Genomic DNA, 26292 nt, shown 5'->3' on the forward strand with positions numbered 1-26292 from the left:
ATTTGCAATGTTTTTAAAATGTTTTATAAATAAATATTCCTGTTATTTTGTCCACGCCTCTCTGCAGGTTCTGGTCCGTCAGTTCAGATTTTATCGTCCGTCCCGTCGTCTCTACAACCAGACTCTCCTCCCCTGCTGGTGTGCGTGCTCACGGGATCAAACTCCCCGCTGCAGGAGGTCATGTGGTGGGTCGATGACACGGTGGTGGCATCAACAGACGTGTCACGGACGGGGTCAGGTGGAGGCGGAGCCTACAGCGCCACCTCGGTGTGGGAGGTGCCAGCAGCAGACTGGAGGTCGAGCTCCACGTACTGGTGTGGGACAATCCAGGGGGGACGACAATACCGTCAGAAGCTCTGCCCACAGGACTGCCTGTGACTCAGAGGTCACGGGTTCGAGTCCCAGACTGGACACCAGCATGCGGCCGTTAGCTGATGAATGGACGCTGATTTAAAAAACTGCAATATGTCACCATTTATGAGCTTAATGCCAGTTTTACATTGAAAATGATCTCCTTGAATCAATTGGGAGATTCAATAATGCCAAGGAAATTCCTAAATACCTCTTCTTTCGTTCTGGCATTATAAAGGAATCATGAAGAAAGATAAAATGCATATAAAGTAAAGCTAAAAGTTGAATGAATAAAAAAATAAAAAACAACAATGACAGAAGCCATAAATGATTCAACTATTCTTTACTGTTCATGTGACGTAACATCTGCTCAATCAGACTGAACTCAGATCAGCTGCTGTTACCAAGAGTCCGTCTTTAATCTGATATGATCAATAGGCATTAAATAATACATGCAGAGATACACATGTTTATATGTCATCCTTCAAAATAAAAAAGGTACGAGTTCACTCAGCAAACACAAAACCAACGTAATTTACAGTTTAGCCCCCCCCCCCCCCCCCCCCCTTCCTGCTGTCACACAGAAGTCAAGATAAATAGAAGCAAAATATTCATGTTTTTACAGAATAAGAGTATAGATGTAAATGAGTACATGCTTTCTACCATGACAGCTAAATATCCAGTAATCTGCATTTGGCAAGACGTTTTAAACTGTGGACAAGTAAACACCTGAGGACACCTAGACGCCGTGGACAGGTAAACCCCCGAGCACACCTAGACGCCGTGGACAGGTAAACAGCCGAGGACAGGTGAGCGCTGCGTCCAGCTTTATCCGGCGTTTTGTTTTTTCTACACTGTTTAAAGAGGAACCAAACCGTAAGGCGAGATCTTCAACTACGCTAATGCTCAGTTCGAGAGACGCCTACTGTGACTGGCGTCGGACTCGACCAATCACAGAGCTTTTTGTCCGGCCTCGCGAGAGAAGGCTGGAGGGGCTTTGGGGCGGTTCAGTGCGTCCAGAGGGAAACGCAGATATAACTAAAAACATATTATATAAACATATTAGATGTTCTCATCTATTGCCCACTGAGCCTTACAGACCACCATGTCTCTCTAAACCGGCATCGCATGGACCGGCAGGACCACGTGAAGCCTGACACCTAGTGGTGAAGATCTGTACTGAGCAGTGCACCTGTGTCATCACCTGACACCAATCTTCTGCAGATGCAGAGGGACTCAAATGAAACCGCCCGCATTTGATTGGAGCGCTAAAAGTGGGCGGAGTTAGAGAGGACCGTGTCCTTCTTCTTCCACCTCCAGCTCTTAGCATTTCACCCGGTGTTTCAGGCGTTCTGCAGGTTTGGTTCCTCTTTAAAGAGTTTGTCTTCACGATCCAGGATTTCCTTCGGTGGCTGAGACAGAACAAAAAGCAAAGGCTCTTTCAGAAATGCAAAACCATCACCTGCGTTGATCTCCGATTCCACCGTATCGTTGGAACAAACCTCACTTTCAGTAAAAAATTTGAAATGGTGTTAACTTAGAAAAAGCACAAAACCCGACCTCTAGACAATGTGTACGATTAATACGCAAAGATAAATAGTAATACAAAAGATGTCCCTTTGAGTATTTCTAGTCAGGAAGGACCGGGTTCTTTCTCTTGAATGACAGGCCCAGAAGTTTGTGACTCTCCTGTAAAGCTTTGGCCTCCGTTTGGTCTGTCTGGGCCACCGTAGATGGAGATTTGGGCGTCCGCATTCTTTTTAGAAATCATTTTGGAAGCCCCTGTAGGAAGAGAGGTAGAACGTGTGGTTTTCAGACCAGGTCACAGGACAGATTATTATCATTATTTTTTTCGGGGGTGTCTGAACGCCGACTGCGTCTCTGTGGTGAAGATGTCAGAAGTTTTCTTTGACCAAAATATGTACAGTGAAAACAGGAGACCTTCATCATCACTGCCGATAAAGGTGTAAACGACGACACTGTTTCACTAGAAGCTGACGAACACGACACTGAACACAGTAGATCCATCTACTCAGCCGCAGGACAAAAGAGGACAAAGGACGGAAAAAGAGACTCTCCAAACGGAAACAGGAGCTTCGCGTTTCTCAGTTTGTCTGAAGACATCAAAAGAAGCAACGCAGAAGAAAAAAAAAAAAAAAAACAGAAGATGCTGCTCTCTCCCTCCATGTCCTTCACACTCGGTGTTTAATAAAGTTTAATGAAATACAATCAGTCGGCTCCGTCCTGAGCGCCTGAGGAAACGTCTCCTTTGGTAACAAAAGAGGGAAAATCTAAATAAACAAAATATAGAATATAGTCAGGATGGAAAAGAAGGAACAGAAGCAGCAGAGGAATAAGAAATGTAATAATAAAAAAAGGTGAAAAGAAGAAGATGAAGAAGGTGAAGACCATAAAAGAAAAAATGGAGAAGAGGAGAAGACGAAGTAGAAAAATGATCTGGAGTCTCCGTTTGTCCCAAATCAGAACTTTGAAAATCTTCAATGGTTGGAGCCGAAAAAAAGAAAAAAAACGGCAACAATGTTGGAAGTCAGAATCTCACGTCTGGGACAGAATCCGAGGTACTGAGGAGGCCCGGTACCTCGTCGCTCCGCTTTCACACCTGAAAAAAACAAGCCCAACCGTAGTTCCGATGGATCCGGACTGACGTCCGTTCGTTCCGTCCGGGGAGCTCGTTCAACAAAATAATTTTAGAAAGTTCCAACCGGACGAGGAAGGGCCTTCAGACCGCAATGATCCTTTAACGCCATCACACACGACACCCATTCAGACCCCGATCGATGCAGCCCATCACTTTGGTCACCAACCGTTACTGAGTTACCGTGGTTACTGTGATAAGAAACGCAAACCAAACAGCAGGAGACTCCTTTGAGGTTTAATGTAAAGAGGAGTCAAACGTGGATAAAATCACACTGTGATGTTTTAATATATATATATATATTTCATATGATTAGGAGGTTTATAAGCGTTTAAAGAATTACTGATTATGATCCAAATAATGTACAAAAACATCAAAGACGGAGAAAAGGTTTTGCTTGCGAATGCAACGAGTGTGTTGATGTTGACGCATTCCTTTATGCCCATATAAGGACCTAAGAAGGGAATTTTCTTCGAGCTCTGGTTGTTTCTATCACCACGGCAACCACCATCAGCAAGTCCCGATGTGGAACAAGTGCTTTGTTCTTTCTTCATATCCTGAATCCAAAAATACCTGACAAACCCTCCGTGTGTAAGTAGCCGTTAGCATGTTAGCGTAGCAGCAAAGCTACAGAAATGGAAGTTAAATGTTAGACGATGCAGATACTTTAATTTGGTCCCATTAAACGACTTTAGATGTTTGTAAAGATGGAAGGCGGAACATTCTGGTGGTTGTGAGAAACCAAAATGTCTCTGTTTTTTCTCTGTCAGCCGATTACTGGCAGTTGGCAGTCTTACTGGCGGACTCCGCCCCCGGCGTGAAGCCGTTGGTGAGGCTGTTGGGACTCGGAGGCGTGGTCAGCGTGGTCAGCGTGGGTGGGGCCTCGACCCTGGAGGCGGGCTCTATCATGGAGCAGCTCTTCTGCGGCGGCCGTGGCTTGACCAGCTTGGTTTTGGGGATGACGGATGCATGTCGTTGCCCTTCGGCTCGCAGTGGCGGTCTGGTGGGGGCGGAGCCCGCGGTCTTGACATCAGAGCTGAGTAGTTTGGGGCTCGGGGGAGGGGAGGGGCCGAGGACACTTTGATCGGCGGACTTCGATTCGTCTTTGTGCGGCGACTGTGGATCCGGGGGTGGCGCTTCCTTATCCTCAGGGGCGGGGCTTGTTGACTCCGGAGCCGGGTCCTGCTGCATGCTACTCTGCCTCGAAGTCCCCGAGCCTGGAATCTCACAGCTGTCGGTGCGACGCCGAGAACTCTCGTGCATCCGACTGGTGGCCACGACGGCCTTCATGGCGGCCTGTCGACACATTGACAGCTTAGTGAGCGTTCTGATGATTCTAGATCTTCACACTCAAAACGCGTGACTCAGAAGGACACAAACCAACAACAGCGCCGGTTGTCTCTGAGACGCCGTCCTCACCTTCAGCTTGCGGCGAGCGTTGAACTCCTGCAGCTTCCTCTGGGCCGTGTCCATGTGAGAGAAGCGGGCTGCTTTGCCCAGCACCCAGGGGTGCTGCAAGGCCTCCCGGACGCTGAGGCGCTTGGGAGGGTCGAGGACGATCAGCTTACTGACCTGCAGACGGATTAACGGGGTCAAGACCGGGTTCAGACCGCCGGTCCAGCAGGAGACCCTCTCCTGGAAGAAAACTCAGGGGGCGGGCCGATCAGCATCAACTAGTCTTAAGCTTCTTCATAACATCCCAGAGCTCAAGCCTCAAGTCCTTCAACGCTGGTCCAAGTTATGTCGGAGCTCAGAATAAAGCTGTTGAGACTTGAAATATTCAACTCACGTCTTAACTCATCGCAGGCAAGTTTATGATGGGTGTAAACTCCTTTAGGACAAGTCCTAAGGAAAATCGTTCTTCAGACCAGGTAAAGTGTTGTATTAAATAGTGGTATAAGAGATTAGAGGCAGATTTAAGTCCAAATACATTGCAGAAAGGTCTAAGGGAAATTGATCAACAATGAAGTGCTTAATGTGAGTCCTCAGCTACCAACCAGATCCTTGGCATTGAGGGAGACGTCGTCCCACCACGGAGACACAAACTCGTAGTCGCAGTTGAGGATTCGACTGTACATGTACTGATCCCCCCTCGGGTCGAAGAAGGGCTCGAACCCACAGAGTCTGGGGAATAGGACGCAGTGAAAAATATCACAACTCAACTGAGTGATCAGAAAACTATTCCTATCTACACTGCTGATGAAGAACGGAAACATCAAACCCATTTAAAGGCATTAACACACATAAACATCTAAAGGAAACAGACAAATCACATTATCTCATTGCTGTTATTAGACGGGAAGACCATAAAATCCATGGACAGTGAGTCCATCCTGAATCAATCCATCCTGTGTGTGTGTGTGTGTGTGTGTGGTAGGGAGGCGTGAATGCACTCACAGGATGTAGAGGATGACGCCCACCGACCACATGTCCACCTCAGGGCCGTAAGCATTTCCCCGCAGGATCTCTGGAGCTGCAGGCAGAAGAGCCCGTTAGCCAACAGATGGCTGACAGAAGCTCTAACGGAGCGTATTGTGATTCCCCACAGAGCAGCAGCTGCAGTGAACGCACCACTGCCCGCGACAGACATCAGAGCACGGCAGGTCATTGAACACACCTTTGAGGATACCATCAAATACCACTACTACACCATCTACTACAACACCATCTACTACTGCTACTACACCATCTACTACCTCTACAACTGCTACTACACCATCCACTACTGCTACTATATCATCTACTACCTCTACGACACCATCAACTACTGTTACTACATCATCTACTACCTCTACAACTGCTACTACACCATCTACTACTGCTACTACACCATCTACTACCTCTACAACTGCTACTACACCATCCACTACTGCTACTATATCATCTACTACCTCTACGACACCATTAACTACTGTTACTACATCATCTACTACCTCTACAACTGCTACTACACCATCTACTACCGCTACTACACCATCTACTACCGCTACAACTGCTACTACACCATCCACTACTGCTACTATATCATCTACTACCTCTACTACACCATCCACTACTGCTACTATATCATCTACTACCTCTACTACACCATCTACTACTGCTACTACACCATACACTACTGCTACTATATCATCTACTACCGCTACTACACCATCCACTACTGCTACTATATCATCTACTACCTCTACGACACCATCAACTACTGTTACTACATCATCTACTACCTCTAAAAACTGCTACTACACCATCTACTACCGCTACTACACCATCTACTACCGCTACTACACCATCCACTACTGCTACTATATCATCTACTACCGCTACTACACCATCCACTACTGCTACTATATCATCTACTACCTCTACGACACCATCAACTACTGTTACTACATCATCTACTACCTCTAAAAACTGCTACTACACCATCTACTACCGCTACTACACCATCTACTACCGCTACTACACCATCTACTACTGTTACTACATCATCTACTACCTCTACAACTGCTACTACACCATCCACTACCGCTACTACACCATCTACTACCGCTACTACACCATCCACTACTGCTACTATATCATCTACAACACAATCTACTACCGCTACTACACCATCTACTACCGCTACTACACCATCTACTACTGTTACTACATCATCTACTACCTCTACAACTGCTACTACACCATCCACTACCGCTACTACACCATCTACTACCGCTACTACACCATCCACTACTGCTACTATATCATCTACTACCTATACAACTGCTACTACACCATCTACTACCGCTACTACACCATCTACTACTTCTACTATACCATCTACAACACAATCTACTACTGCTACTACACCATCTACTACATCTACGACACCATCTACTACCACTACTACACCATCTACTACCTCTACTACACCAACTAATACTGCTACTACCCATCTACTACTGCTACTACACCATCTACTACCTCTACTACACCAACTAATACTGCTACTACATCATATACTACCTCTACTACACCATCTACTACCGCTATTACACCAACGATTTCTACTACAGCAACTGTTCCTCCTACTACAACTACTTCACAGTGTATCACAGCTAATACTACACCACAAAGTACTACTTGTTACACTGTAATCAAGGTCATGAACTCACCACAGTACCCAGGGGTGCCACAGACGGTCTTCATGGTCACCTGGTCATCGATGATTTTGGAAAGACCGAAGTCGGCTGTAAGAGAGGTGGATGTTTTGTCGTTATTCTAACACACGATCCACTGTTTGTCTCTAGCTGTTGGGGGAGTTTGAGAAAAAAAGCTGTTTCTCGCATTGAGGTGTTTCTGCCTGTTTCCTGTTTCTATTTAAAGTGAAGTGGATGAGTGTGAACGTGGAGGAGGAGAGTGTGTCTTTGTACAGGAGAGTCTCTGAACCCAGAAGGAAGGTGTTGGCGTTGGAGCATCTCATGGAAGAGAGCGGAGGCTGAGCTTATTCCATCTGTAACTGTTAGCCGGAGGCCCAGCGGCCATCTGGAAGCCGACACACACACACACACACACACACACACACCGCGGCGTCGCCTAACCGGCAAATACCAGGCACCTGACAACGAGCCAGCGACTAGCTCGCTGTCCGATGCTCTCTTCCAACTGAGTATGATGCTGCCTTTAGGTGCTGTCAGAATTAGCAGCATTACAAGGTCAGCTTGATTGGGCAACACGGAACGGGGATGTGTGTGTGACTTCCCCCACGCTTGTTGTTTAAATTCTCTGCTTCAGTCTGATATTAAGCTCAAGACACTCTGGCAACTGTTTATCGGGTTCGTTAGCAGATGTAAGGTGGAGTCAGAGGGTGGAGGTGGGCACTGGGTGGTTACCGATCTTAAGCGGAGCGTCCAGAGACAAGTCGGCGTACAGGAGGTTCTCCGGTTTGAGGTCTCGATGCACGACTCCGTTCTCGTAAAGATACTGAAACACACAACGACACAGTTTAGGAGCTCCTCCTCGCTCCATTGGTACATTGAAGTCAGCAGCGGGTTTCTCATGATGAAAAGCCTAAAAGTGTCTGGGGGGGGGGGGGGGGGGGATTTGGCAGGACGGGCTGACAGATGGCCTCTTCCTCCAGCTCCCAGCATGCCCTGCTGCTCTGGGAACACTCACTTCCTCTCTTCAGATCAGCCGATGTCTGCAGCGACTAGAGAAGACCTCATCTCCTTCAGGCTTTCTCTCCAACAATGAAATCTGTATCACAATAGTCTCATGGGGCCGAGAACCAGAGCGTAAGAAGCTGGTGGAATAAGATGCTGGTGTGTTCAGGGGGTGTAGGATGTTTCCGCGCTGCAGATTAACGGCAAACACACTCGTGTGATACAGCAAAAACAACTGCACTGTAATCCTGATGCACACACACACGGACATACACAGGCGTATGTTTCTCTGCGTGGTAGATGTAGGTCAGCTGTGGTCAGATTGTGTTTACGAGTGCGTGTTTATATTTATGTGTGTGCGTGTGTGTGTAAGTGTGTGCCTATTAATCCTCTCCAGCTTTAATCTGATCGGCAGCAGGATGGAAGTTGCTGTTACATAAGAGACCTGCAGTTGCTGCAGGCTGACAGTGTGTGCAATAATGATGCTGAAAGTAACACCTCCAACTACTACAACTAACTACTGCAACTTGTACAAATAATTACTGCAACTGACCACAGCAAATAATGCAACTAACTACTGAAACTAATGCAACTACTGCAATTAATGCAGATAACTACCGCAACACCTGGAATCAACTACTACAACAATGAAATACTGCTTAATACTACTAGTAAAACTGATAGAACTAGTAAAAAATAAATACTACTACAACTACTGGAACTAACTACTCCAATTAACTACTTCAACAACCTCTACGACATCTATAAAAACAACTTTTGCTCTGAAGTGTGATTCCTCATCACATGCTATCATTTCCAGTTAGATAAGATGGGCTGAGAAGGAGGAAGAGTGTGATTTGTCAGCTTGAGGAAGACAAACTCCTACATCTCCAAAACTAAATCTGCTTCTGTGGGAGCGCGGGGCTGTTTATGTCCTGATGAATCTTAAAGAAACAGCACAGACTTTGGTGAACCTTAAAGGAACAGTACACCAATTAGTGATCCTTAAAGAAACAGTACAACAGCAAATTAATAAAATCTAAAAGTATTTTGTTTCATATCTATGTGCCTAGTTAATACAGGCTAATGTTTAGTCTGGCTTAGCACAAAGAGTAGATTCAAGGGAAAATCAATCTAGAAGCTAACTAACTCGAGCTAACGGAGCAGGGAAGCTAATCGTAGTTCAGGATTTGCTTTACGACCAGCGGTTCAGTGTGTGGAGCCCCAAGGACTAATCAGAGATGGAGGAAGTGAACAGTAATCCAATGAGCACAGGGACGGATGGAGCCGGATGATCCACTCCGACTGTGACGCTAACCAGACACCCAGACAGCGCTGTAGTTTACTGACAATGAGAACAGACACTGAATGCAGCAGCCTCACCGCCACCGCCTCCAGGATCTGTTTGATGACGTGAGCGGCGTCTCTCTCGCTGTAGTAACCTCGCTCCACGATCCTGCAAACAAACACCAGTTAATCGTTTATTCCTCCAACAAATTTTTGATGTTAATGTGTTAGCATTATTGTAATAATGTTAACATATCAATAATACGGTTAATAATGTGAATGTATTAGTCATAATGGTAAAAACTCTTATATAAGTGAAGTACAGATTTAGTTAATGATAATGTTTTGGAAATAATGATGTTTTTTATTTGAATGATCTTGAAATGATTTCAACTGATTAATAATAATGAAAATTATTTTAATGTATTAGTATGAATGTTAATTGTTCATTAATGTTAAGTCCCAGTAATAATGTTAATAAAATTGTGTATCCTAAAAGAAGTCAGTGCAGATCAACACAATAATCTTCACGTTATTATAAACTCATTCTTTGCATGTTCCTTCCCATGTTTTCCCTTCCTGACATCATCATGTAGACGTCCGTCCATTGACCAACGACTACAATGAAATCCATTGATCTGAGAATCCTCTCCCCTGATGGTTCTATGACCGCACCTTAGATTATTTATACAATATGATACAACATAAATATGTGGAGAGACGCACTGCACCTGTCAAACAGCTCTCCTCCTGTGACCAGCTCCAGCACCAGAGCGATGTCCGTGTCCGTCTCAAAGATCTCCTTCAGCTGGATCTGAGAGACAAACAAAATACCATAACATAACATGTTCTATACATCACAACAGCCCAAATGTATGCAAACTCCACTGATGATCACGTTAATTGATTATTAATTGTTACTGTTAGATCGGTGCCAGTGATGCGGTGAGAAACATACTTACAATGTTTGGGTGGGAAAGACGCAACAGCACGCCGATTTCTGTGCGAACTATTTTCTTGTCAATCTACGATAGAAAAAAACAACGTAAACATCTGATGTGTTCAAAGTCGGACAGGAAGTGAACCTCAACTGTTGTGAATAAAGTCCAATAACACAGAGTAATTAGATTTAGCATCAAGGTCCAGAACATGGTTAGCCTAGCTTAGCACACAGACCGGGATAAGGGCCAAACTGGAAGCCAGCTCCATTAAAATGATTAAGATTCTTTTATTCTTCCAAAATAAAAGAAATATTATTACAAACAAACATATATTGTTAGTTAGACAGACAAGATCTCTCCATTTAAATGTGACCTGTTTGATTAAAACCCAGACCAATAAATCTATAACAAGTTGCCTAGATTTTGTTTCGGTTTTGAAGTTGCTGTTTAACATTAAAATTAAAAGTGCAAGATAAAGCCATAAACCCATTTAGATATCCACGCAGCTCATATAGCTTCTAGGTATCTTACAGGTTAACTTTTCCTTAACCTGTAGTTTAGGAATTGCTTCTGTTTTAGAATTAGCTAATGTGCATCTTTAGCTTAGCTTGCTAGTATAGGATAAGCTTAAGTTAACTTAGAGTTAGCATCTTGGCTCCTCAGCGTGGAGTTAGCCTCAGGATCATGATGTTGGCCTGAGGGAACCTCGTTGTGACCTCTGATTAGTAAACTATGACTTAAACTGATTATTTCAGAATTTCCTTCTAGCTGCCGTTAGCTTAGAGTTGGCTACACCGTTAAGAGTTAGAATCCAGGTGTTGTTAGTTAGTTTAGGATAAACCTAGGTTCCCCCTAGCTTACAGTTATAGCGTATAAATATTATAGAATATATTCTAGGTCCAATTAACTTTGATTAAACACTAGTTTAGCACTAACGTCTATCTGCCCTTAAAGTTAAAGTTAGCATCTTTGCCCCATTACGTTAAGTTAGCTTCTCTTCCCCGTTAGTTTGGCATTAGAATCCATGTCTTGTTAGTTTACGATAACTTAGGTTGCCCATAGTTTACAATTGGCCTCTCTGCCCGTCATCATGGAGTTAGCCCCAGGTTTGTGATGTTGTCTGGAGGACACCCCATCGTGACCTCTGACCTCTGGTTCCTTCATCCTGACACAACACTGACCGTTTTCTTGAGGACTTTGAGAGCGTAGGGTTTCTGAGTCTGCTTCTCCTCACAGCGATACACGATGGACGTCGCTCCTCTGAAAAGTTAAACCAGTACTTTAACTAAATGCTGTTTATACTACTTACATACTTCTACCTCAGAAAGGTATTTTCAGTGAAAACAGCTCCATTGAAAGTAATAGTTTTCATTTTTCTAAATAAACACAAATAATATTACAAATAAATATGGATATATTTTGAGTTCTTACATGTTAGCTAAACATAAGCAGCTGGCCGCCATGTTTCTACTAGCTACCGAAGCTGCTCTGTGACGACAGTTAGAGGAAAAACAGTATAATAATAATTTAAAACCAGGAAAATATCCTAGAAATAATTCCCCGTTATCCTCCGGAGCGGGACGCCGCACATTCGAGGCCTCTTGATTTAAATGTAAGCCCTGTTCAATAATAACCCAGCTGTATAAATTGATCACATGTTGCCTGGATCACAATTCACGATTTGCTTTTAAGTTTTAGTTTCTAACACACAAAGTGTGAGAGACATGAATCCCGTTAGCGGCCAGGTCTGGATAGCTCAGAGTTAAGGGTGGTGAAGTATTTTCACAGAGTGGCGAAGGGTTCTTGTATTAGTTATTTAATTAGTTATTTTACTGCAGTGAAGAAACCGGACAAACTGTCTTTGCCTCATCGTTCCTCTGGATAAGTCATATTTACAGTAAAAACATTGTTCTCCTCTATTTGGACGGACAACAATGGTTAAAACGTGTGTGTGTCTGTGTGTATAGGGGGGGATCTGTTATTCTGTTGGGACAGATGGAGGAAACAGATCCATCTGAAGAGAAGCCACAAACACGCACAGTCTCTCACACACACACACAGTCCTGGCCGGTCTCCATGGCAACAGGACACCTGGTAACAGAGCTGGTGGTGGCCTGCTCACACGTTTCTGAATTCACTGCTGACATCATTTGAACGTTTCCACGGAAGTGTGTTGTTTCAGCAAAGAAGAACAAACAACAACAACAACAACACACAAACAACAGTTGGGTCCCTTTCATTCGGTTCAGAATAAATGAAATAATGACTGTTGAGTTTCACAGACTGACTCAGCGTCTGATTTTATTATTCTTCCTACTAATGTGACCAGTTAAGAGCTGTGTCTTTATAGTTTGTTTGAACTTATACCATCAACTTGTTCATATTATTTTTTAGATAATGATAATAAATAAATACTGATAGATAAATAATGATAACAAATATATTTAATTCATTTCTTGTCCTGTTCGTATGCAAATATCTTTTAGGGATTATAAGATTTCTGTCTGCAGGGGCTTAACGTCACCTGCCTACTGATTTTAATATTTAATATTAGGGAAATTTTTATCTCGACAGATTAAAATTAGCTGTTATGTCATCTTATTTCACAGGTCGATCTGAGCGATGAACTGACAACTATCACTAAGATATCTTAAGTAAACATATGCTTTGTTTTACGATGTTTAGGCACAGGCTATGCTTTGGGGGATGAGAGAGTTTATGTTTCTGTGCGTTCCAATACCAGAACTATTAATCAGAAGGACAGATTTCTGCAGTACGAAGCCAGCCGCCCTCTCTCTGGATGTTCTGACCCGCGATCCTCTGTGCTGCAGATATATTAAAGGTCAAAGTCCAGGGTGCCATTATATGAGGGAGTAGTTTGTCCTTAATGGCCTTTATCTAAGGAGTCTTACTGAACCTGGGAACCATCACCGGTGAAGACAAGAAGGAGACATTACAGAATTGTTTCAGTGAAACAAAGAATCGTTGTCATGTCTTGGTATCCCACACACAGGTTCTGGGCTTTTTCTCAACACATCCAAGGTGAACACATTTTTAATTTATGTTCATTAGCGTTGTTTATCAGCCGAAATTAGCCGACAGAAATCTGTCTGAGAGACAATGGCGCAGAGCCTTCAGTTTTTACCAAGATCATCACAAACGACTCAAGTGAGAAAGAACCAGATGAACCCGAAGGGTGGAATGAACCAGAATCTCTACATCTCTGAGCTCAACGCCGAGTTTCACCCCAATGCAGACAATCGCTCAGGGTCCAAACCAAAGAAAGTAGTGAACGGACGGCGTGATTACGACTTCCTGGTCCATCACATCGACTTCCATTGAGAAAGAGTTGTACCTCAGAGCATCCTTACATTTGACGGGTCTGAACCACTAACGGTTTAGAAGAACTTCTCATGACGTCTCTCTTTCGTTTGACGTTCTGAGGCTTCCAGTTGTACTTTTGGACGAAGTGATGTGGGTTTTTTTGCAACCTGTGAACAGGAAGTGACCCCATTTGTACTGAGGAGGACGTCATATACGCCTCTGGCAAAGACCTGTCAATCACAGCAGCCCCGCCCTTTATGGTCCATAAAGATATGTATATAAGAAGTCATCATTACGTGACCTGTTGGTTCATTGGGTGTTATGAAGCATTTTGAACCAGCATGAACCAGTGAACAGGAAGTGACCATATTGGAACTGAAGAGGAAGTAGAGACTGTGTAACCCCGCCCCAAAGCATCCCCAGATATATGGTTAATTTGACTCAAAATGGACCAAAATTTACAAAACAAACATCATGCTGTGTTGAAGTTTTGAAAGTAGAGCTTGAGACCATAAACTCACGCTTACAATGTAATAAATCAAATAAATCAACAGAGAACTAGAGTCAATTTCCCATAGACTTCTATAGGACCAGAGGAGTCGCCCCCTGGTGGTCACTACAGAGAATGTGGGTTTAAGACATGACACAAGGGGGGATCCCATGGGCCCCTTGTGGAGGCACTTAAAGTCCAGTTAGGGGGCCATGTGAGCCCGTCTACCTTCGAACCACCCCCCCCCCCCCCCCCGTCCCCAATAAAGTGGTCCAGACCTGCCCAGCTCGGAGCCCAGGGTGTAGAACTCCTCCACCGCCCCGTCCCGCCTCGACCCGTCCACCCAGAACTCCACCGGCGCCGAACCAGGCCGGGACGTCGGCATGGCAGCAGCAGCACTCCCCCCCGACACCAGGACTGAGGGGACCGGGTGCGAGGTCAGAACCAGGACCGAGGCCGGCTTCAGACCGGGCCAGGCGTGACCCGATCGGATCCGCGAGCGGAGTAAACCAGGTCAGACCTCAGATTTAAATCCAGCTCGGTAAAACCCAGATTAGTGGAGCAGAGGGGGGGTGGTTCATGATCCTGATGGGCTTTAATCCAGACCAGCAGCAGGAGGAGGATCCCTCAAACTCTCAAACGGGACCGTTTATCAGAGATCTGACCTGGAAAACTACAAAGACAATCAATCTGAAATCCTCGGGGGGGGGACAAACTCGACTCTTCAGTCCGGACCGAGGCAGCAACCGGGACGCGGGCGGACCGGGTGCAGATGTGTCGCAGCTTCCATCGGGGCCTACAGTCCTCTCGGATATCGGATCACTTCAGTCCATCACCCCTCCTCCAGGGGATTTAGTCGTATTTCCGTGTTTCTACCGGCAGACGCGGTGTCCCCGGAGCGCTGCAGCCTCCCGGAGGAGAAACGGCCGCAACAGAGCCGCGACAACAACACCGGAGCCCGGGCGAGTGTTCAGCGGGAGGAGGACGTTCGAAACCCGGGCTGTCTCGGGGTTGCGGGACGTGTGTCTCCTGGTGCTCGCAGGTTTGATTCCCGGGGCAGGGCAGCTCCAGATGTCCGCTGGATCCGCAGAGAGAGAGAGAGAGAGAGGGAGGGAGGGATGCTGTAATCACGCGGCCCCGCCCCTCTGTCACGGCGCCGACTAATCACAGCGCAGCAGGAGAGCCCACCCGCTTCGCCATTGGACGGCCAGCCTGTCTGTCACCGAAGACTGGTCGGCAACCTAAATACAGAAATAACCTAAATACATAAATGTACATTAGCGTCGCTTCTGGAGGCTCGGATCCAGCGGGAGTCGAACCTGCAACTTGCTCATGGGGGTCACGTGGATCGATCTCCTCCTTTCGTTCTAGGCAAACAGAAGGTCTCTCACATGATTAAAGAGTTTTATTGGTCTGGTTAGTCAAAGAAGTTTAAGGTTTAAAATGTTCACTGTGACATTACTTTGTAATGATTAAAAGTTAATTTAAATGATCCTCTAAAATAATCTTAATAAACCTAAAATCTGAGGAATAAGAAAGAAACACAAATAAAATATTTGAAAATTGTTGTCCAAACAATTTACATTACATTATGACATGATGTCATTTAGCTGACGCTTTTATCCAAAGCCACTTACATTGCATTATAACCCATGCCTTACATTAGGGGCTGGGTGTCTTGCTCAGGGACACTTCGACATGTCACAGGGGCAGCCGATTAACATCAATAAACACAAACACTCCTCTGACTCTCCTTCATTCATCTGAAACACCACAGCGCCACCTAGAGGACAAGAATCAGCTGACAAGAATACATTCTCCTCAACACACACACACACAAATATCTTTATTTATATATGTCTATAACCATTATGCATTTTAACATTTTACAGTGTAAGAGTGGCTCCCCCAGAAAGGCCCCCACAGTCATTCGCCTGCACAGACTTTACACCACAATGTGTCAATTAAGTATTTAAAGATGTTTGCTCATACCAGTAGGTATGATATTTTTCACGAGGTGATTCGTGTGTTTAAAAAAAAAAAGGAATTGCCTCTCATTTCATCTTAAATTTGTTTCTTAGCATTGGGCCACACGCATATTTGAGAAAAACACAAACAGGCAGATTGTTATAGATCGTTTCAAGGATTATTGACTTAACGTGGAACAGGGTGCGCACTAAACCCGGTGCTTTGACTCGCGGCTGCCTGAGCTCACCGTGTGATCGCTTGGCGGGAACTACCTGACAGCCCTGCGAGGCAAACCGAGGGGGGGAAATAGCACACAGCGCCGCGCGTGACGTCAGCAGCAGTTGGACGCGAACTTCCTAGTGTCCACTTTTTTTTTTTTTTTTTGTTTGGTTTGTATCAACAGAGTTCAGTTAACGCGACGTGGAACTGAGGAACAAACTCCCAGCGGCCATTGTTCACCCGCGTCGTTTTTGCGAACATGACTCCCGTCGCCTTTATGTGGGCGGTTCTGGTTCCGCTCGGTTGGATGTTCGCGTCCGCCGCGGAGGAGGCCGCGAGCGCGGGCGGCGGCGGCGGCGACCCCCCCCCCGGGGTTACGCGACCCGCGGGGACCAACTCCAGCGGGGGGAACGCGACCCACGGCGGCGGCAAGAGCCCCAGGGGGATGCTGGACGGCCTCGGGGCGGACAGCTCGATGATCCAGCGGGCCCTCTACGTCCTCATCGGCATCACCGTCATCGGGGTCCTCTACTTCCTCATCCGAGCCGTGCGGTGAGAACCCGAGCGGGGACCGCCTCGAACCGAGCTGCCTTCGCCCAAGCGGGGGAGTTAGTTAACGGGTTGAGTCTGTCGGCGACACGCGAAGGGAGACGGCGTTAAACTGGTTTATTTTGACCGTTACTGTGATGGTTATCGTCATAAAATGGTCTTAAGCTTTAGGGAACCACGCGTGACGTTTCACTTCAGAGCCCAAAACCCCAATCACTGTGGTTCAGGTTTGTGTCCGCGAGAGGAAACGCAGGATGGAAGATAAAAAAGTTTAATTGTTAGCTTTTATATATATATATATTTATTAGCATAAGTGTTACGTTATTAGATTACTCTGTTTCATGTCTCGCCAAACTTCCTTCATAAAAAAAGAGCAATTTCCTCTCCTACCAGTAAGTTGTTGCTCAATTTAAAGCCGTCTCTTGTTATCAATGGTTTACAAATTTTACAAAGCTCATCGATTTGATCCCGGACCAGTTCAGCAGTCATCCTCATTTCGCCGTGTCGGCAGACCTTCTTCCTGTCAGTGCTGTGATGGAACGTGTCCTCCTCCATCCGCTTAACCCCCGCTCTCCTCTGGTCCCACAGTCTGAAGAGGCCGGCGCACAAGAAGAAGTACGGCCTGCTGTCCAACTACGACGACTCGGTGGAGATGGAGGCGGTGGAGAGCGAGGAGGACGACACGCTGTACGAGGCCCGCAGCCTCCGCAGGTCAGAGGTCAACACACAACAACAACAACAACAACAACAGGGTCACCGGCTCACTTTGGCACCAGTTCAAATCGAATAGTTAAACAAAACGACAAACACCACAGCGCGTCGGATAACGGATCTTAAAACTGACCCTTGTGAGGTCGTAAGAACTCTTGTGATACGAATCCTGGACCGTGGTCACATCTCGCACCCGACGCAGTAAGTATTGATCGCTGTTATCTGTGTTCCAGATGAGTCGTCTTGTGTCCAGCGGACCAATCGGAGGAGTTGTGTGTGTTTACCGTCAGACGATGTTGATCGTGGCCAAAGAAGCCGCAGGAGGAGGACGTGGACCAAACAGTTATTGACCATCGACGCCAAAGCTGCTCGAGGACCCTCAGCAGGATAATCTTTTTTTTTTTTTTTTTTAACTGGTATTGGAAAAGAAAGGAGTTAGTGGAGAAGCAAGCGTGAGGGTTCTGTGGATAATCACGATAATCTCTGCTTATTATTATTTCAATGAATTTTCTTTTTGCTTCCTTTTTCATTCTGAGCCTCTTCTGCTCCGACTGTGTGCTTTAACTACTGCAAACTGACTCCAGACCAGCTGATTCAGCTGCACAGGGACATCGAGCTCTGGACCTCCTGCTCTCCGTCTCATGGAGACGACTCTGGTGTCTTCACATTATGTAGATGTAGATGTAGATTAGTTTACACGTGATGATGTCATCCCCTGTCAGTCACATCCAGGTCGTGTCCCCGGGGAAGAGTCCCTTTCACATCGATGATGATGATGATGATGAGGAGGAGGTGTCAAACATCCCAAACAACTTGAGTTTGACACAAAGGAATCGGTTCATTTGAATTTTCCTGATCTTTTGTGAATTAATTAAAAAGGATAATCTTGTCTTTTTCCAACAAGATGTGAAAAGACAAAAAAAACAAAACCTGTAAACACCAGGAAATAAATGGACCAAAATAATCTGACATCAATAAGCACGGACGGCTGAAATAAAGGTGGCAGATTTCAATAGTTTTAATTTGAAAAGTGAAAGAACTCTTGTTTGGATGAATGAGATCCTCTCTTCCTGTTTACTTTATATAATGACTAGAACATCAAAATTGCTCTTTAATCCAGTTGGATTAAAGGTAATTTAAAGAAATATTCTGGTCAAGTATTGAGTTGAATCTATTAATAATATCAAGTGTTACTTTTCTTCAGTGACACTTTGTTTTTACGGAGAAATGATTCCTCTGAACTTAAGTTTGGGTTTTCTACACTTTTGCAGATAGAACTTTTGGTATAAATTGTAAGGAAAAGTGTTTATATGAAATAAACATGAAGTATTTATTTATATGTGATGCTCTTTCCCTGATGCCATTCAGGCCTCACATCTTTAGATAAACGAGCTCGGGACATTAACACAACTTCATGATGCTCTACACACTAAATCACTGTTGCCACACAATTAAAAGTACATAGTTTCAGAATAAAATCAACACATTATGTATTAACTGTAGTTCATTACATTTGTAAAGAAACACAAAAACAAATAGAAGAGGACTTGGTAGAAATACATTTTTATGTGATAAAAGTTCAACACTTTTCTCACACGAACCGTCATCTTAGTTTTTAATTAAAGGTGATTTCGGAAGTCCTGCCAACTGCAGCCCAAATGCATCCTGGGAAATCAGGGAAACAAGGAAGCTTCTGAGCTGTTTAACTTCCTAAGTACTCAAATCTACTTAAAGGCGTTATTCAAAAAATGCAAATAACCACTAAAATAAAAAAAGAACTATTCACCAATTATTTTATTTAATGAACCTACAATTGAATATGAGAGCAGGATGTTCATGTTCATACTATGGTCCACTCCTCGGTGAAGGGTCCCAATAAGGATTAAAGTTTAGACTTACCTTATGTGATTTGTGTGAACTGAACATTTCAATGTTAAAAAGCATAAAGATGACGACAAAGAGGAAAACAAGTTTTTTTAATGACAAATAGGCTCTTTTAATTCCTCAGTCTTGAACACTTGAACTCAACAGAATCAAACTTCTGAACACAAACAGATTCTGTACAATGATCAATCAAAATATTCCAGCATGAAAACGTAGGAAAGAGGAAGAGAACAGAGCCTCCTGGTGGCTGCCTCTCGGGCCGTGATTCTCTCGGGCTCTGAGGCAGAAAAGATCAATCAAATTAAAGAGTCACGCCTCGTCATGAAAGATCACTCAGTCAAGCCTGCGTTTGTTCTTCAAAAGACAATATTCTTAAGATTTAAGTCTGGCTTAATTTGAATTTCTATTCAGTTAAAATTAAAATTAAAATCTTCAAAGCAGCCTTTCATTTTCCTCCTAAATGACTACATGAGTCATGAAGGAGTGAGTCAGCCGTCACAGAACACAAGAATCATGGACTCTGATCGTCAATCAATGCAAACATAAATATAAATTAACTGATTGTGGACTTTTAGTCCCGTAAACACTGAATAATACGTTTCCCATAATGCACCTGGATGAAGCCTCTCACCACTACAGTTACAAGACACACAACTGCATGTTTGTGGTGTGATGACATCACTGTGACATCATCCGGATGACAACCTACAGGCTCATTGGCTGGGCAGAACTTCAATTAAAAAGGTGGATTTATCCTTTATAACAAACTGACTTCATTGCGGTGAAATAGTGTGGACGTGTGTGTGCGTGTGTGTGTGTGCAGCTCTTACCTCAGTCCTTGGAGTTGGACTTGAAGCCCTGCTGAGCCTGAGACAAAGAAACACATCAGAGAACACAGCTTGTGATTAACAAACAAGTTAAAATAAAAGGTTCTCCAGAGAATAAAAGTCATGCTGTTGTTCAAACACATCAATACTCCTCCTGGACACTAGATGATCTACTGCAACATCGCTGCGAGTTTATTAGTGTATTTTAATACCATTTGTTTGAATGATGTGGATTCCCTTGACATATTGTTTTATCTTCATTATATGACATGTATAATATGATTTATTAGATTGACCTGAGGAGGATCAGCGGTAAACATGACTCACCATGTAGCTGCCGGTGTGGAAGCCACACATGTACCACAGCATCAACATGCTGGAGGAGGAGGAGTCGACTGCTGCTTCGCTACCAAACTGCCAGTAAGGAGGAGGAGGAGGAGGAGGGACGAAGGACACTGACTCCTAAAGGGGGACAAACCATGTGAGCCTGTTCATAGGAGGGAGGAATAAACACTAGTTCTGTTAATGGTCGGTTTTACCCCTGAGCCCGGGGGAGGAGGAGGAAACGGAGGGAAGAAGGAGGAGCTGTGATTGGTTGGTTTCTCCTTTTTGTTGCCTCTCTTCTTCTCTTCTGCCTCCGTGTGACCCTGATTGCTGGGTTTCTCTTTCACCTGCAGACACAAAGAAACGCTCTCACCTGAGACACGTACAGGTCAACCCAGTTCAACATTCCTGTTCTTCTGCTAGTTGGACCAACAACTAGGATCTTCTGAACTGGTCATAAACTCTGTAAATAAGCCAGTTTATTCATCTGGTCATGAATCAGTCACAATGAAGGGGCGGGGTTTACAGTATCGAACCAATCACAGACAAGGACAAGTCTGCAGGCGTAGCTCCCCCCCCCATCCCCCCCCCCAATGTGGTTGGGGAAACTAATTATTCAAAAAGGGTGATGGATGTTTGGAGGGATTTTCAACTGCTTTAAGCCCATTTACAACCCCAGCAGTCTGCCATGGTGAACGAATGAAACGCTCCCTAAATGAGAACGACCTTTAGCTCCTCCACTTCACCACTGAATAAGACTCACCCAGGACGAGTTCTGCTCATCTCTCCACGCTGACCTCCGCTCTCCTTCTCTCTCCGCTTTGTTTTCCTCTCTCCTTCTCTCGCCTCCTTCTCTCTCCCTCTGGCTCTCCTCTCTCTTCCTCTCAGCTGCTCCTCCTCCTTCTCTCTCCCCCTGGTTCTCATCTCTCCTCTTCTTCCAGTCCGAGTTGCTACTGGTTACACTGGACTTCCAGTTGCTGCCCTGCAGGACCGATGAAACAAATCAGAGTTTAAATCTCAAGTTTTTCATGTGTTCATTTTGTATCAGATACTCAAAAAAAAAAAAGAGTCAATGAGAACGTAATGAAGTTCTGAAGGGATGCCGTTTGAGGTCCAGGTTTTGGTACCTTGGCGGCAAGAGCTCTGCCGGATCCGTGGAGCTCGTCGGGTCTCAGCAAGCTGCTGACGTCCTTTTCTTCCTCGTTGTTGTAGTCGTCGTAGCGAACGCAGCAGCGTTGACCTTTGACCCACAGAACAACAGCCGGATAAACCAGACTGTCCTCAGAGAACACGGCCCGACACACAGAACCAGCTTTCCAGTCCTGGAACACGCAGAGAGCCAGCGATCACTTTGTAGAACTTTGAGAGAACAGCATCCAGAGAAGTCGTTTAAAACGTTGCCCCAAATAAAGTGTTTGCTTTAAAACAGATTATGTTAAAAACATTCAATTCTGACCTCTTCAGTTCAACTAGGAAACTTCTATTAATTCATTGGGAGATCAACAATTGTGGGACAAATATTCTGGGAAATCTGGAATAAACTTCAGGCGGCGGAACACCGTGCCGAGAGAAGAGGTTGTAAAAATATCAATAGTTCAATATATACAAGATTGCACATATTCCTTCTACATTAATAACAAGTAGACACAAACATGTTGGAGACATAGATTCCATTGTTGGGGAACTTCAAAAGCAGCCATTAAAGAAATTCCACTCAATAGTTATGGTCCTTCTGCACGTCTGGTAAACGTTACCGGAGAGTTCTGCGGCGCTGGTTGCGGCACCGAAGCCACTGGACTTGTGAGCGAGCTCAAATCGACGTCCTCCTGGTTGCCGTAGCCGTTGAAGAAGACGCTGCAGCGATCTCCGTCCACTGACAGCACCGTCGCCGGGTACACCCGCCCGTCCTCCGACCACACCGCCCGACACTGAGCCCCCATCACCCACTGACGGGACAGACAAGAGACCGCTTACTGCAGCACGCGTCCACTACTGCTGCTGCTGAAACCAGCCGTCAAGTAGTCCGGCCGGGTAATTATCACAGCAGCGTTTATACTACCGGCAAGAAAAGATGAGATTAAGCAAAAATACCGAAACTATTGTGACGAAAGAATAAAACAAAAGACATTTTCTACAAAATGCAAAGTCAAAGTTATCACATAAACATGGTCCTTGTCGTCCAGTTTTTCGCATGAAAATTGTTTTATAAAACACACTCACCTTTGACTCTTTAACGGAGGACTCAGCTGCAGGTGGACAAACCGTCTGTCCATCCTGCTTTCCATTCGGTTGCCCGTCGGTCTCTTCAGCCTGCTGTCCGTCTTCCTCTCCGTCTCTCTGTGTGTCCTCCTGTCCGTCTTTCCCCTCGTCTCTCTGTGTGTCCTCCTGTCCGTCTTTCCCCTCGTCTCTCAGTGTGTCCTCCTGTCCGTCTTTGCCTTCGTCTCTCTCTTCAGCCTGCTGACTGTCTTCCTCTCCGTCTCTGTGTGTGTCCTTTTGCCTGTCTTCCTCGGTGTCTCTCTCTTTAGCCTGCTGTCTGTCCTCCTGCTCCGGTTTGTCTCTTGGTTCAACATCCTGCAATTCAGAATTTAGAAAACCCCACAACATCCTGTGTTGTACTAAAGGGGAAAAACGAGGCCCACCGGATTCTAATCACAAATTGGGCACGTTTTTGCTGCAAAGTTAGAACAATGTTTTAAAACATTATTTAAACTTGCTGTAAATAATCTTCGACCTGGCTTTCAATTCTGTCCCTGTTTTGGCTCCTGAACCTTTTGTCATTTCTTCTACCAAAATGACACATTCTGAATTTAACAGCATACAAAATGAACTGAATTGTAAACAAACAAAAAATTAAAAAAAATTGGAAAACCATGTATCTTGTAATGACGTTAATTTATTCTATATATAACTAGGGTATTGGGGATGCAAATTTAAAGTTTTTTCATTATTCAAATGAAATTTGATATCAGATGAGCTGGTTTTTCATAGAGTATTAGTTTGAATAGTTTGGTAAACCTCTCATGTGAAACGTTGGCATTCAGTTGCCACCAAACGAGACTAATTTTGTTTCATTAACATCAAAACTATAAAACATAAACTTTTAAAACACACCTGCAAAAATTCCAAAGGGTTTTCAAAAGTTTCGTCTACAACAGCCCCCGTAAAAGACTCCTCCTGCGGGACATGAGGGGCAGCCGTTAGCAAGTAGCGTTAGCTTCAAACTAGCTAGCAAACATGCTAACCGTAAAGTTAGCCAAACAGCCGGTTGAGTGGATAGTTGTTTGCTAGGCTGGTTAGCTAGTTAAGCTAACTGCGACCGGTTGAGCAGTTAACATATTTATGTTATTGATAATTGATAATTAATAACCGATAATTAAAACATGACTATGATAAATGAATAAAGACCGTACCGGCTCAACGGCTGCGCCGAGGACGGGGTTTTCCGTCAGTTCCGTCATGGCTGTCATCAACAACCGGAAGAATCCGGTATAGATTTAACCGACAAACCCGACACTATGGACACCTGCGTCAAGTTCACCGGATATTGAGATCCGGAAACACTCTTTCACAATAAATGATGCAAAATGAGTCAACAAATATTATGTCGAAATGGTCAAAATATATCAGGTCGAAAAATGTAATGGGAAAAATATGTCAGAAATCATGTCATAGAAAATATTAACAATATATTCGGTCGGAAAAAATGGAAAAATAGTCCAAATATATTAGGAAAATAAACATCAATGGAAAAAAAGAAAAATATAGGTGGTCACAACATGTAAGAAAATAAAGGTTGTTGAAATAAAAATCCAAAACATTTAATATGTATTTTATGGAAGTATGGAAGCCCATTTCCGCCATAAAAAAGGGTTAGAAAATCGAAATTATGACTTAAAAGTCGAAATAATGACTTATAATATGCGCATGCGCAAGGTCCTTGCAGCTGGTTGTTGACGTCACCACGGTCACAGAGAGGTGTCGTTGGTGTTTTAACAACGTCTCGCGGATGAGCTGTTGAACCGGGAAGTCTGAATCTGTGGATATCTGTAAACGTTCTACGGACACTTGCACCCACTCAGTCCCCCCCCCCCCCCTCCTCATAACCAACAGGGAGGGACAGGGACGTCTGACGTACAGTGGTCAGTCTGGACGTGACGTATGTCGCCTCCAGGTTTCTGTGAGACTCGCTGAGGACAGAAACTGCAGAACAACACGTGATTTCACGTCAGACACCACCAGATCGCTGGATTCGTCGCTGGTCGCTTTTGACAAAAAGTCGCCAATAGGGTTTAGAAAGTCAATCGACCAAGGAGCATGCGCATGCGCATATCTTAAGTCACAATTTCGACTTTCTTAAGTCATAAGGTCGACTTTCTAACCCTTCTTTTTTGTGTGGCGGAAATGGGCTTCCATAGGTATTTAATATAAAAGTATGTAAAAGAAAATCAAATGAACTGTTGCTGAGAAAAAAGCCAAATTGTATAGGTCAAAAAATGATATCAAAATATAATGGGTCTTCAAATGTCACTGAAAATAAATAAAAGTGTAAACATTTGATGGAATAAAAGGAATTAAATATGTTGGGTCAAGAAATATCATTGAAAAAGATCACAATAGGTAAAGTATGCCAGTGCTCGGGGCCTAAAGAGTCCAAAATAAATAGTCATCTTCTGATCAAACACCTTAAACCACACTAACGCGGCTGCTCCTTCACAAAGACATGTACACAAATCCAACGTGTTGATGTGTAACCTTTGACATCATCGTCATCACCTCTGATTCCCTTTAATACGAAACAACAAAGACGACCGATGCCAGAGAGGAAGAAGCAGCCTAAAGCCTTAAAGTCTGCAGGAACGAACTGAAACTAAAATCAGGGGGAAGCTGCTTAAAATGCAAAGTTGACATTCAGCAGCCGATTGGGTCGACTTTCAAGGCTTTTTAAGGACGTGTGAGATGGAAATGAAGCCGGGAGGAAAAACTGCAGACTGAAGACGAGTCAAGCCAGCACACACACACACACACTAAAACATCAGATGTGTGTATTGTGAAATTAAAGGTTTAATTAGTCTGTTTGTGGATTCTTGGATTCACACCCAGGTCTAAAACTTACACCCTTAAACCCACCTTAAGACTTTCAATTAAGTCTCCTGAAAATGAATCTTAACCTTCCGTAGATTTTAAGCTTTAAAAGAAAGAGACTTTTATTTTCCCCTTTAATACTTTAAGAGCCCTTTTAAACTTAAATCTTAATGTATGAATGAAAAGCCTCTCGGAGTAAAGAGCCAATCTGCTAAATAAGAAGGAAAAACACACTCGGCTCACCAGAGGCTTCTTTTACCTTTTATCCTGTAAAATACATTCTTCTTTCTGTCCCTTCATTAAACTTCCTTTTGTTACCTTAATAACATCAGTGAGTGACGACCCGCTGATCATCGACACCTCGTAGCAGACGGATGAGAAGCTTCACACCACCATTCCTCAACTTTATTCTCCAACTTACACTTAAAAACGTGTACTAGTCTTTTAAGAAGCGAAACTCTGCTTCACTTTGTAACCAGAGAATCTTTCTACAATAAAACATCATTTACATCATGAAGAGTCTTTCATTTTAATA

General features: G+C 44.3%; 3 protein-coding genes across 4 annotated transcripts; 1 reads left to right on the plus strand and 2 right to left on the minus strand.

The window, feature by feature from the left end:
- Positions 1–746: 746 nt before the first annotated feature.
- Positions 747–15306, minus strand: si:ch73-60h1.1 (calcium/calmodulin-dependent protein kinase type IV). The gene is made up of 11 exons (XM_037469020.2): positions 14472–15306; positions 11561–11639; positions 10401–10463; positions 10170–10252; positions 9535–9607; positions 7882–7972; positions 7165–7239; positions 5405–5480; positions 5005–5131; positions 4427–4579; positions 747–4303 (listed from the first exon to the last, which is right to left on the minus strand). The coding sequence occupies exons 1-11, from the start codon at positions 14576–14578 to the stop codon at positions 3782–3784; spliced, it is 1449 nt and encodes a 482-aa protein (XP_037324917.2). The 5' UTR covers positions 14579–15306; the 3' UTR covers positions 747–3781.
- A 368-nt stretch (positions 15307–15674) lies between these two features.
- fam174c (family with sequence similarity 174 member C) lies at positions 15675–18977 on the plus strand. The gene is made up of 3 exons (XM_037470627.2): positions 15675–16932; positions 17518–17640; positions 17874–18977. The coding sequence occupies exons 1-3, from the start codon at positions 16640–16642 to the stop codon at positions 17875–17877; spliced, it is 420 nt and encodes a 139-aa protein (XP_037326524.1). The 5' UTR covers positions 15675–16639; the 3' UTR covers positions 17878–18977.
- Positions 18978–19587: 610 nt separating this feature from the next.
- On the minus strand, positions 19588–24271 carry LOC119216133 (survival motor neuron protein-like). 2 transcript variants are annotated; one of them, XM_037468587.2, is made up of 10 exons: positions 24086–24271; positions 23787–23849; positions 22896–23246; positions 22430–22621; positions 21803–21997; positions 21439–21657; positions 20891–21022; positions 20679–20813; positions 20355–20391; positions 19588–19801 (listed from the first exon to the last, which is right to left on the minus strand). In XM_037468587.2, the coding sequence occupies exons 1-9, from the start codon at positions 24140–24142 to the stop codon at positions 20356–20358; spliced, it is 1380 nt and encodes a 459-aa protein (XP_037324484.2). In that variant the 5' UTR covers positions 24143–24271; the 3' UTR covers positions 19588–19801; position 20355. The 2 variants fall into 2 exon arrangements, with proteins under 2 accessions (XP_037324484.2, XP_037324487.2); XM_037468590.2 differs by lacking the exon at positions 23787–23849 and having other exon boundaries at positions 24086–24270.
- Between the last annotated feature and the right edge of the window lie 2021 nt (positions 24272–26292).

This window comes from Pungitius pungitius, chromosome 7 (genome assembly GCF_949316345.1).
Source record: "Pungitius pungitius chromosome 7, fPunPun2.1, whole genome shotgun sequence".
Lineage (NCBI taxonomy): Eukaryota > Metazoa > Chordata > Actinopteri > Perciformes > Gasterosteidae > Pungitius > Pungitius pungitius.